Genomic DNA, 12,851 nt, shown 5'->3' on the forward strand with positions numbered 1-12,851 from the left:
CCTCTGTCGTCACTCATGTGTGATCTAGTTCCTCCTTAGTCTGGGTCAGCTCGTTGAGACTCGGCCTGTGGGGTACGGCTTAACGTTACCATAGTAGAGTTTCACCCAGAGTAGAATGGTGCTTACCACAGGCAGGCGGAGGGGGTGTTGGTTGACGGGTACGAAGCTGCAGTTGCGAAGGGTGAAGTCTAGAGCTCTGGTGTATGTCATGATGACTGTAGTCAGTGCCACCATGTCTGCTGGAAATTTGCTGAGAGTAGATTTCTGGTGCTTTCACCCCCCCCCCACTGGTAAGTATATGAAGACATGGTTATGCTAATTAGCTCAACTACAGTAATCATTTCACTAATATAAAATATCATGCCATACATCCTAAATATATATGGCTTTTACTTAAGAAATTTTAAAGCCAGCATAGCTTCTAACCACACTGCGAAGATGAGGTGCAAATATCTGTAATAGGATGGGGCCTTTTTTTCAAGTCTCCCCACATCAGAAGAGGTGCTTGAGTTTTGAGGCTTACTAGGACTAGTAGGTAGCAAGCTGAAGAGAGGAGTAGAAGTAAAAGAAAAATGATTCTCAACAAATTTTCACCTCTGTTTAAAGAACTTGAAATCAGGGTATGAACAGGATAAGTATGAATTAACATTCATACTTCCACTGGGGGCAGAAAATTAGCCCTTAACTGAATATTTGATACGTGGGACAGACATTTAACCACAGTTAACCATGTTCCTGTCAGATTCTCTTTCGTTTTCCCATGTTGGAAAGAGTCACAGGTAGTGCAGACTTGATGTTCACTGGCAGCTGAGAGTCATTCTGCTAAGAGCCCAGTAGGGACTGGCAAGTCTGAGGGCACATGTTTCATGTAAAGAGGAATACGGGGTAACATTACCCGGGTCCGGCCACTTGGTGCTAGCTGGGGGTGGGGGGGGGATTTTCCTGTTCTACTTTTTTCAAGAGAGGTCATTTCTTGTTTCATTTTCCATAACTTAAGGAAAGTGTACCAGCCATCTATCTGGGTTCCCAGCTTTTTTTCATTTTTCTTTTTATCTCTTTTTGATTCTCGACCTTGTATCTGACAGGGCTAATCTTTTCCTCCCAAATACTGCCTCTGTTGATTCTGTACCCCTTCAACTATATTGTTCTCTTCAATGTTACCTTTCCACATTCTAGATCAGACTGTTTAAATTTTTAGACACACTTGAAGATTATTCTGTTAAATCTGCAGGTATTAGAAACATGAATGAGAAAAAAATATACCAGAAGGTATTAAAATCTTCAGTAACAGAATAAGCTTAAAGTCAGTACATTTATTGAACACTACTTCGTAAAGCAGTGTGTATCTTCCAAAAAATTCAGTCTAGAAACAATTGATGGATAAAATCTATACATTTATAAATATAATTAGCCATACAAAGGAGTAAATTGGTAGGAGCCAAAATAAATACTATATCTTAAGTCCCATAAGAGTTCAGGGGAGAAAGGATATTTTAGGGGCTGGAATGTAGTAGACTTCGAGGTAACAGTTACGTTTCTGTTTTGTGTTCATAGGTACACAAAACACACGTAAATTTTATATTTAGTTTTGTTATGGATAATTTTTGCTATTATGTTAGTGCCTTGCCAGAACTTCATATATAAGCAGGGATTTCTGCTTTTATATGAATGCTGCCTAAAATAGATCTAGTAAATAAATTCTAATTGAGAAAAATTCCTACTCCTAACCTTGAAAACAACTTTCCACTCTTTGAAACCATTTTTATTGGTATATCTTTTTTCTTCCTTGAGAGGAACTAACAAAAGTGAGAATGAGCATTTTCTCCCTCAAAAATTTTATCTGTCCTAAATTGCTGTAGTTAACTGGTTATACTTTGGGCAGATTTAAACTGAGAACCAGATAAAACAAATTTTGATATATTTTGGACCTTTGGTTTCCTTGTTATTAACAAACTGAGAGATGGGTATTAAAAGCATTTGCTAGGGTATTCCCCAAATTGTTGCTTTTTTAGTTTATTTATTTTTTAATTTTTTAAATGTTTGTTTATTTTTGAGACAGAGCGAGAGAGCACATGAGTGGGGAAGAGGCAGAAAGAGAGCTAGACAGAGAATCTGAAGCAGGTCCCAGGCTCTGAGCTGTCAGCACAGAGCCTGACGTGGAGCTCAAACTCACGAACTGTGAGATCATGACCTGAGCCAAAGTGAGATGCTTAACCGACTGAGCCACCCAGGCACCCGTATTTATTTTTAAATTTATTTGTTTAAATTTATTTGAGAGAGACATAGACAGCTCAAGTAGGGGAGGGGCAGAGAGAGGGAGAGAAAGAATCACAAGCAGGCTCCATGCTGCCAGCTATAGAGCCCGACGCAGGGCTTGAACACACGAACCATGAGATCATGACCTGAGCTGAAACCAAGAGTCAGATGCTTAACCGACTGAACGACCCAGGTGCCCCAGTCTAGAATTTATAGTCTAACTAGTTTATATTTAAATAAATAAATATCTATTTATTTTGAGAGAGAGAGGGAAGGAAGGAGGGAGAGAATCTTAAGCAGACTCTGTGGGAAGCGGCAAAGATTCAGCTGCTTGGCCATTTGCTAGCTGGATATGTCACTCCCTGAGGGGAGTTGCAAAAATGGGCAGGGGAGCGCCACTCCCTGTCAGAGAAGCCAGAAGAACAAAGATCAATCACCCACAGGCAGGGTGGTATCAGCCCTTGAGTGCTGTGCTAAAAACTTTAGTTTATTTCCTTCTTTACCCTAGCTTTAATCACTTAACCCTGTTTCCTAGCAACAGACCTAGGTCAGCTGCCTTGTTCTCCCTCCTAAAAAGCTTTATAAGATACAGTTTTTCTGAATAAAAAGAAGAGGCTTGATCAGATACCGTGTGCTGTCTCCACTCTCTGCGTCTCCCTCCTGCCCTTTCTCTCCCTCCCTCAGGATCAAGAACCCGCAAGGATTTTCCGCAGGGCGGGACTCGACAAGACTCCAAGCTCAGTGTGGAGTCTGATGCGGGGCTCAGTCCCATGACCCTGGGACCATGACCTGATGCTCAACCAACTGAGCCACCCAGGTGCCCCTAAAATAATTTTTTGTGTATGAAAGTATTTTTGTCCATGTAGAAAAATCAGAAAATACAGAAAAGTATGAAGAGAACCAACCACCCAGTGATAGCCACTTGGTATGTTCCTATATCTACTTCCCCCTGTTTTTAAAGAATATATGTTATACACATAATCGTGATCCTAATTAATATAGTTTCGTATCCTGCCTTATTTTTCACTTAGTGTTTATTATACATAAACCTTTTCCCATGCCACTAAATTTTCTTTCGGGAATGGCTATAGAATATTCCTACATACAGGTGCACTATAATCTAAAGATTTTTCAGCTTTCCATGAGTGGTTTTACATGCTGGACTATTGTAAATCTGCCATGAACATGAATGTAATCAAGTCATTTGAGTCTCATTTTTTTTTAGACTAGAGTAACAGAAGTAAAATTAGTGGATCAGGAAATAAGAACTTTTTAAAAGCTCTTTGATAAATAAAATCCAGAGTATAGTGATTTCTGGCAGGATATGAGCGTGCCCATCTCACTATATTTTTGCCAGTGTTGAGCCAAGTACGGTATTTTTAACAGCACCTCCCCTCCTTTCATTTTTACTTGCTAATTGAATTCAGTGATTTTTTTTTTTCAAAATGTACTTGTAAACCCATTTTTGATGGAATTTCAAGATGAATTACTTGCAGTAGAATTCCAATGAGATGGGGTATGTTCGACTTGTTAAATAAAAAAACTAACAACTGGTCGTAAAAGTAGTAAGTACAGAATTATATAGAGAAATATTGTCATGTAACATTGTAACCCACCTTCAGGGAATCTCTACTTGGTAAGCATGAGTGACGTTTAAATTTCCTTTGTGCCCTTGTCTTTTCCAAAATTTCTGTGTTAAGTGTGTTTTTCGATGAAAGATAACAATTTGCTAAAATAATAAAACTTCATAGTTAATCTGCAGTACAAATGCTGCACTTCCTCAAGGATTTATGTCACCCCAAAGTATTTAACAGCTTCTCCTGCTTGATCATTTGCCACAGTATTTCTTTTTAACAGTAATACTTTGAAGTTTTCCTCTCTAATATTAATGGGCGCTGGCCCTCGTGTTTTCTGGGGTGTACCTGTATTGAGACTGTTTCTGGTTCTGACTTAATAGGAGTATTTCTTAAATGATAGCTCGGATGAGAGGTTGGAGGTTTGACTTGCTTAAAGAAGTATAAGGAATTGTACTGGAATTTATATTAGCCTCTCCGTATACCAAAATTGCCTAGGGGCCAAGTAATCCCAAAGTTAGGATGCTAAGTGGTCTTTATGTTAAAATCAACAGAGGAGTGAAAACGGCTCCAAACGAGGTATCTAGAAACCAGCAGGTTTTTAAATGTCCCATATAGTGAGTGTGTTTGGCCATGGCATTTATAGCTTAGGAGTTGGCCTCATTAAAAGCCCCCTCAGTCCAGTGTACTATGATATGTTAATCAAACGCACCAGCAATCATTGTTCTGCACTTTTTTTTAAAAAAGAGCTTTTTCCTAAATTTAGAGCATGAGCTAGTTAAACGATAGGAATTATCCAATAAAGTTAGAAGGTAAATACATTAAAAATATGTTTAAGAAGCTGTTCTTTTGTCTATTTGCCTGAATTCATAATGCAGTAGGTAAGTAACATAGATTAAATTAAAATAGATTAGCTATTTTTACAATCGACATCACAAATTATTTTTAGAGCTCGAGATATTTAAAAATCTACTTTAATTCTTTTATCCTTCTTCCCTCACTTGAAATTGATTTTACCAAGTTCCCCAATAGTATGTGAGGGTTTTTTCCCAAAGATTCTCATTCAGTGGAGATGTGAAGGACAAATTTTTTTCTGGTATGAGACATTTTCCGCAGTTACTCATCTCCAGGAAAATCTGGGTTGTGGAAAGGTTATATACTATACCTTACATTCCTGATTTGCAACATTTCAATTTTTCTCTTGACCATAGTGAAACAATAGACATTAATAATATTCCATTAATTTTGTCAGTGTTTAACACAGGGGGAAATACCCCTAGTAGAATTTTATTCAAATTATTTCTAGGCGAGAAAACAAGAAAAATAGCATTATTAGTTACAAAACTCTCAGTAACCGGTTTGTTTTCCTTGACAGAGATCGATATGCCGCTAACCTGACATCACGGCCGTAGGAAAATTGCGCGCTAATAATAATTATCTTATTGTTTTGCTGTAGATGTGTTCTTTGTGCCATTGTCCTGGAGCAACAATTGGTTGTGATGTGAAAACATGTCACAGGACATACCACTACCACTGTGCGTTGCATGATAAAGCTCAAATACGAGAGAAACCTTCACAAGGAATTTACATGTAATTATTTAACTTCTCTTTAAGTTTTTTTTTTTTTTTAGCAGTCATACTTTCTTTAGGCTTTCGTAAACATTTTTCCCATTTCAAAGCGTTTCATCATCATTGTCATAGGTGTTTTTGGTAAGGAATTTAATGGTTAGACAAATGGCATAGGACTTTGACATGTTTGGGATGCAGCTTGTGAATGGGATAAAGTATACTGCTCATCTTCTTAATTTGAAAAACGAATTTTGTTTTCTTGATAATTTTTGATTTCTTCATTTTTTATAGGGTTTATTGCCGGAAACACAAGAAGACTGCACATAACTCTGAAGGTATGTCGTTCAGCTGCTTTTCAATATCAGGAAGAAATTGGAGTAAATTCTACTATACCGATTTTTGCCACAAGATGTATTTCAATATTGAATACATTTCAAAGAGTTAAAAAAAAAGTGTTAAGATAAACTAAAACTAATATACATAGTGGAAATGATCTCAATTTTTAAGAAAAATTTTACTCCTAAAGTTCTTGTAAGGAGTACATTGAGAATGTATTCATCTTTAGGAGAAACATGATGGTAGGGTTTGGGATTTCTGTGATCACAACAGTGTTAGTAGCTTGTAAAGGTAATTGGGATCCGTGCTACTGTCGGATACAGAAAATGTGAACTAGGGAGACCACTGCATTTTGTGATCAGGCTTCCTGTTGTATTTTCATGTTGTAGAGCTTTTTAAAACATACAGACATGTTCATAAGAAGGAATCAATTTTAAAATACAGTAACTTTTAAAATTATAGTTTGTTTTTCCTTAAATTTAACTAAAAGAAGGTCAGGGATGTTTATATATAGTTAGCCAAGTTGTACTTGGTCCTTAAAAGGTATGGAAATGTTCTTAAATTGAATTCTGACTTATTTCATACCTTTACCAACAGATGGTTTTGATACTTTCACTAGCAATATAAAAAGGCTTGGATTTAATCTGAGATTGTTCTGTCCTTGCATTTAGATTGGAGATCTTTAGTTTTTGTTAGCCTCCGAGAACGTGTTGCTTAGCAGTAGAATGGTTTCAGTCTGCTGATTTAGGAAGTGCTTGCTTTTATAAAGACTTACCTAATTATCAGTGTCAGCATATTAAAGTTTGTGGCCCTTTTTGATATCTTAGATCTTGCCTATATCCTACACTTTGGGACTCCAGATTGTTTCATTACTTTAGCATAGTGCTGGTTATATAATCTTCAGCAAAAACGTGTCTTCAAGGTAAACAGATTCGATAACTATTAAGAACAGAACGTTGCAGAGGTGATAAAGTGCAACTGAAAAACCTTTTAAGTGTTGTCCTTGGTTTTTTTCCTTATTTAGTTCTAGAATTTAATTGAAAAACCTTTTGTTTTGTTCAAAGGTTAAGAGGAAGCTTTCCCACCTTTCATTACTACACACTTTAACAGTGTGGGTTTTTTAAAAAATTTTTTAATGTTTGTTTTTGAGAGAGAGAGAGAGAGAGAGAGAGACAGTTCACGTGGGGGTGGGGCAGAAAGAGAGAGACACACAGAATCTGAAGCAGGCTCCAGGCCCTGAGCTTTCAGCACAGAGCCTGACGTGGGACTTGAACTCATGGACTACAAGATGATGGCTGAAGGCAAAGTTGGACACTTAAACAAATGAGCCACCCACGCACTTCTGATTCTCTTTAAAATTGTAGTGACCATATATGCATGGTAAACCAAGGATTCTGAGCTGGGATCTGATGAAGATGAATGTGTACACACTCAGGGGTAGAGTACTTGAAGGTGGCAACAGTGATTAATGTAGCTGGCTCCCCTTTCATTTGGTAGATTTCTGAAGCTGATAGTACCATCTAGTGGTAGAGAAAAGTCACTGCAGGCTGTAAAGTAAAATAATTTTGGCCACCTTTTTGCTTTGAGAAATTTATTGAGACAGATCTAAATTAATGGTTTTCAAGAGGACTGTTTTTTAATGTAACTGGCAAGAATCCTAAATTCCTGAATTATTCAAATTTGTGATACAATCGTTTTGAATTTGGGTGGGGTTCAGTATATATTTTTGTAGCACATTGGGGCCCCTTGTGTTATTGATATATACATAGTGTGTATATACTCATTGTAGAATTTGAAACATAATTTTATAACTTGAAGGTATTCCAGAGTATGTATTTATTGAATTATGGCTTTTGTCACTTTTATCTAGCTTGAATTTATTTGATACTGAGTGCTTTGTCAAAAACAGAACTTCCAATTACTTCATTGTTCTAATGGGAAACATATGTTTTACTTTATGATTGTAATTTATGATTGGGGCTTTTAGGGTCGTATTTCGGGGACTATCTTTGAGAATTGTGCCACAGTAGTTTGTACAGCAGAGAGGAGCTGATTGCCTGTGGCAGGGTCTTGATTATTTGCCATCGGTGAGCTCAATAACCTAGTTTGCTAGTACTTAAAATGATAAATACTCCATAATTCAGTCTGTTCATGGTAGTTTGATCTAATACAAAATGTATTTTGAAATGTTAAATTCGAGAATCTCTTTACTGTCTCCATAGTTTTGCCTTTTCCAGAATGTCATATCGTTGGAATCACATAGCATGTAGCCTTATCGGTTTGGTTTTCATTTAGTGGGCCTTTTTTTTTTTTTTTTGGGAGAGGAGGTGGATTAGTTGATCTGTTAGGCAAGAGGACATTGAAGCCCCAGGAAGGAGGGAGGTTCAGCACACAACCAGAATTGCCATGAGGTGGAGGACACTTCCATTGTCACAGGAGAGATGGAGGGGGATACGTGGTTCCTATCTGGACTGTTTTGTCTGCCAGGGACACTGCAGGAGACTGGGGAGGGCTGGACGTTGAAGGAGAGATGAGAAAGCTTGCGGGAATAGTTGTGAAGATGGGAGAGGAAGTTTGCCTGGAGAAATGTAAGGGCTCCAGACTGGATAGAGGGCTCAGCTAAGGTTGCTAACCATTCATTTATATAGTGATACCCTCAGGTTGTGTTACTTCAGCAATTCAGAATCCTGTGTGTAGCATGGAGAAAGTGGCGAGTTAGACATCTAAGTTAGATAGGGAAGTGAAGGCAGGAAAATAAGAAACAGGAAGGAAGTAATAGACGGAGGGTCATGATTGAAGATCAGTGAGAAAGAAAGTACGTGGGAAAGCACTCATTTTGTGGTCCCAAAGTATGTGTGATTTATAGTGATTTCAGAGGTTAGAACCATTCTTAGGTGATTATAAAGGTGTCTGGGTGTGATGGTAGGGGTTGAGTAATTGATGGAGGCCATCACTGAAGGTCAGGGAACTTGCTTGGATTGTCCTGTGGGCCGTTGAAATCACCCAGGATGCAGCAGGGGCTGGAGGGAGGAAAGAGCGCTCAGCTCCGTGCTAAGGAGAACCTGGTGCACGGGCTGGGATGACTGGGAGTTGGTAATTGTTAGCAACCAGGAGGGGAGGGAGGTGGCATAATCAGTATACCAGCAAAAGTGGCATCATCTGCGAGTTGGTTAGAAACGCGTCATCTCAAGCCCCACCCCCGACCTACTAAATAGGAATTCCCACTTGAACTAGATCCTAGGTGACTTGTTTGCACATGAAAGTTTGAGAAGCAGTGGTTTTAGCTGGATGTAGTGGATCTCAGGTGCACGCTTTTCACAAGGGGCTATGGAACATATGGTTCAACAAGGCTGTCTAGTAGGACATCATGTGACAATGAAGTGTTTTGTATTTGCGCCGTCTATTATGATAGCCACCAGCCACAAATGGTTGTTGAGCCCATGAAACAATGTCGTGTCCTTCTACTCTTTTAATGTTTTTTTGAGAGAGAGAGAGCGCGCATGAGAGGACGTGCATGTGGGGAGGGGCAGAGAAAGGGAGACAGAGCCTGAAGCAGCCTCCAGGCTCTGAGCTGTCTATACAGAGCCTGACTCGGGGCCAGAACCTAGAAACTGTGAGATCATGACCTGAGCCAAAGTCAGATGTTTAACCAACTGAGCCACCCAGGCGCCCCTGCCCTTCTACTCTTTAGGAATTTGTACATTAAAAATGGACAGGAAAAGCCTAGAATTTAATTCTACAACTTACATGTACCCTTCTTTGGCCTCTGTGTTTCGATAATAGATACATTCTTTACCTTTTTTTTAAGCAATATTTTTTAAATGCCCAACATTGGTAATAGCAAGTAGGTCTAGTCTGGAACTGATGCTAGTTTCTGTGTTGTAGAATTACATCAGTAAACATTTGAGTGCCTACAAGGAACTGTGATTATGTCTTGTGGTTCTTTTAAAATCCTTTTCATTAAGAGGTTAAGGCTTTTCTGTTTAATGATATATGTGGAGCAAAGTAATCTGTGATGAGATAGAAAACAGTATTTAGAGTAGACGCTGAGTGTTAGCTCTTCGCAGCCAGAATGCGTAGATTGTTAAGTCGTGATTACAAACATAACCTCAGTTCGGTTTAGGTTCTTGAAAGTGTAAGTAGCCAAACTTGTGGTTTATTATTTCTAAGCTACCCAGTAGAGAACGTTTTGCATAGGATGGGTGCTCAAGAAATGTCTGTAATGTCTTTTCCTTGACTTGCAACACAGCATGGTCTTGAATGTATCCCTTATTTTGGGGTGACCTTTCTCTTGCACCGGGTATTCGTAGAGCACGATGAATTCATAGAGTGGGATTTTTGTTTTGGGGAGGTGGGGAAGGACACAATTTAGTGACAGATTTGTGACCAACTGATTAAAATACAGTGGTGACACATGGAAGTACTTAGAGATAAAGGGGCATCGTGTTTGCATCTTCACCCCTTCAGAAGAAAGGCTGAATGAAAGAAGAAAATATGAATAAATGAAGAGAATAAATGATAAAGCAGATGTGGTAAGATGTTAACATTTGGGCGAAGGGTATGTAGGAATTGATTCTGTATACCTTTATAAGTGTGAAATTACTTAAAAATAGCTTAGTGAGAAGTGCCACAACTACTCACAGTGACTGTAAGACAGTGTAAAGGACTCTTACGTGCCTAACTTTGGAAGACCTACTTTTGATTTTATTCAGGGACCTGGTGGATCCCCTAACAGACCTTCTGGAAACTTTATATTAGAGATTACTTGTCAAATCATACAACTCAATTTGTGTTTCAAGAACTAGAGTCACTGTAGTTCTAGGAGAGGTGTGTTGTTTTCTGTGTACATTCTGCTTTGATATTACCTTAATATTCTCTTTCCCTTTGTTTTTCTACAATGTGTTGCACCTTCAGTCTTCATTACTTTTATTAAGTGGAAGTAGGGGGAGATTTTTATATGATATCAGTGTCTTTGAAAACCTTTTATGTTTTGTAACGTTGAGTAGATTTATGAAGTGCTGGAAAGGGAGTTTTGTACACTCGCTGAACATGGGCTCTGAAATCAGATCTGTATTTGAATCTTAGCTCTGCCACTTACTAGTCACATAGTTTTGGGCAAGCTATTTCATGTCTCTTAGAGCCTTAGATACTGCGTTTGTAAAATGGGAATTAAAAAAACCGTCATGAAATTATTATGAAATAATGACTAAATGAAATAATGTGTGTAAGGGTCTTAGCAATGCTCCTGGCACGTGGTTCAGTGCCGAGTAAATACTACACTCGTGTGCTCTTCCTCGGAAGATCATAGAACTTAAATGGTCTCTGTGATTTAACCTGGAAAATTTTAGTAACATGTTCACACTGTGCACTTTGCTAGAACTTACTCCATATTTTTTATTTGGCTCAACAGATTTATTGGCTACCCATGTGCAAAGTGCTGTGCTAGGCACTGTTTATGCTCATCTTACATTTGGCACACTTTTCAAACTCATTATAGGAAGTATCAAACATACACAAAAATATGTTTGGAAAAAAAGCCCCATCACCTGGCTTAAGAGTCATCCACTCATGGCCAGGCTTGTTTGATCTGCACCTCTCACCTACTTCCTCCATCTGGATTATTTTGAATTAAATCCCAGACATATTTCATTTTAGCACACTGAACTAAGAATGAACATTTTGGGGGCACCTGGGTGGCTCAGTCGGTTGAGCATTCTGACTTCAGCTCAAGTTATGTTCTTGAGGTTCGTGGGTTTGAGCCCCGCATCGGGCTCCCTGCTATCAGCCTGTCAATGCAGAGCCCGCTTTGGATCCTCTGTCCCCCTCTCTCTACCCCTCTCCTGCTTGTGCTCTCAAAAATAAATACATACTTGGAAAAAGAAGATTTTTGAGGTATGTTCCATTGTTTATATATGCATACATATGTAAATATACATAAAATAAATCATTTCTCTGATACCTTTTCTGAAAAACAAAGCAGAGTTGTGTGTGACGGGGAGTGTGCAAAGCAAACGCACACTCCGTGTCCCCTGGGGAGGCGAGGCGCAGCGCCCCCAGTCTTCCTGTCGTTGCAGCAGCACAGACGCACGGCAGGGGCGGCCATGCTCACCGCAACCCTAATGCTTATCATTTCACTTTGGCTTTAAAAATAATTCTAACACATATTTATTGAGTGCCTCCTGGGTGTGGACACATGGGGGAATTGCCAATTCCCCAATAAAAATTAGCCCCTTGATAGAGAGCTTACCATCTACACACGGTGTGACAAGAGTAATGACTAACAAGTGAATAGAGTTTTCTAGTTTACAAAGCATTTTTCATGTTTAAGGCATCCTTTTCAGGAAGGTGTTCTCGTTCCATTTGATACTCGAGGAGACTTTGCCTTGTGAGCGTTAACTAGCTTTACCAAGTTTTAAGTCCTAGTAGGCTGCAGACTTCAAACTTTGTGTCCAGGGGTCCTTTCTGCTTCATACTGTTAATTGATGTGGGACTTTGGGGAGGAGAGGAAATGGAGCTTAACCCAGGAAGGTAGAAGGTGAGAAAAACAGTGATGACAAAGAAGAGAATTGGGAAAGGAGCAGATAGGACTTTCCAATACAGGGAGGAGGAAAGTTGGTGTACTGGTAAGAGAGTCACTCCTGTGCCTTACAGTCGCAATCAGAACGGTGACAGAGAAGGGCCTGGCCTTTCTAAAGTCACATAGACATCTAGGGGCAATGTTCGTAAGGGTTGGGAATGCTTGGTAGCACTTCGTCACCTTCCCTATCGGCCTGGATATGTAGAAATTACAGCTGTGAGGACGAGGGTGAGGTTTTGTTTTCTTACTGGATTCGTTCCTTTGAATAGGTATGTGAACACTGTACAGAAATCGGACGTAAGGATGAGCGTAGGCTGTTCACGAGCCTTCCTCCCATCCTATGTCGGTGTCCGGATTCCTTTGCTGAAAGCAGCCGCTGCTGTCAGCTTCTTAAGTTTCCTTCCAGAGCATTTCTCTGCAGACATGAGCGTACATAAAACTGTAACTTCCAGGAGTACTTGACATTTTGTATTTCCGTGACAGTGGGTATTGCCACTTTAAAAGCATGTGGTTGCTCACTGGCACAGGTTTGTCCCAGT

General features: G+C 39.3%; 1 protein-coding gene across 2 annotated transcripts in view; it reads left to right on the forward strand.

The window, feature by feature from the left end:
• The window catches only part of PHF6 (PHD finger protein 6), a 47,282-nt gene that overhangs the window by 13,497 nt on the left and 20,934 nt on the right, over positions 1-12,851 (forward strand). For both annotated transcript variants that reach the window (XM_029930600.1, XM_029930601.1), the window contains exons 4-5: positions 5,287-5,420; positions 5,691-5,734. In XM_029930600.1, the coding sequence (XP_029786460.1) occupies positions 5,287-5,420; positions 5,691-5,734 (178 nt within the window). The remainder of the gene's footprint in view (positions 1-5,286; positions 5,421-5,690; positions 5,735-12,851) is intronic.

This window comes from Suricata suricatta, chromosome X (assembly GCF_006229205.1).
Source record: "Suricata suricatta isolate VVHF042 chromosome X, meerkat_22Aug2017_6uvM2_HiC, whole genome shotgun sequence".
NCBI lineage: Eukaryota > Metazoa > Chordata > Mammalia > Carnivora > Herpestidae > Suricata > Suricata suricatta.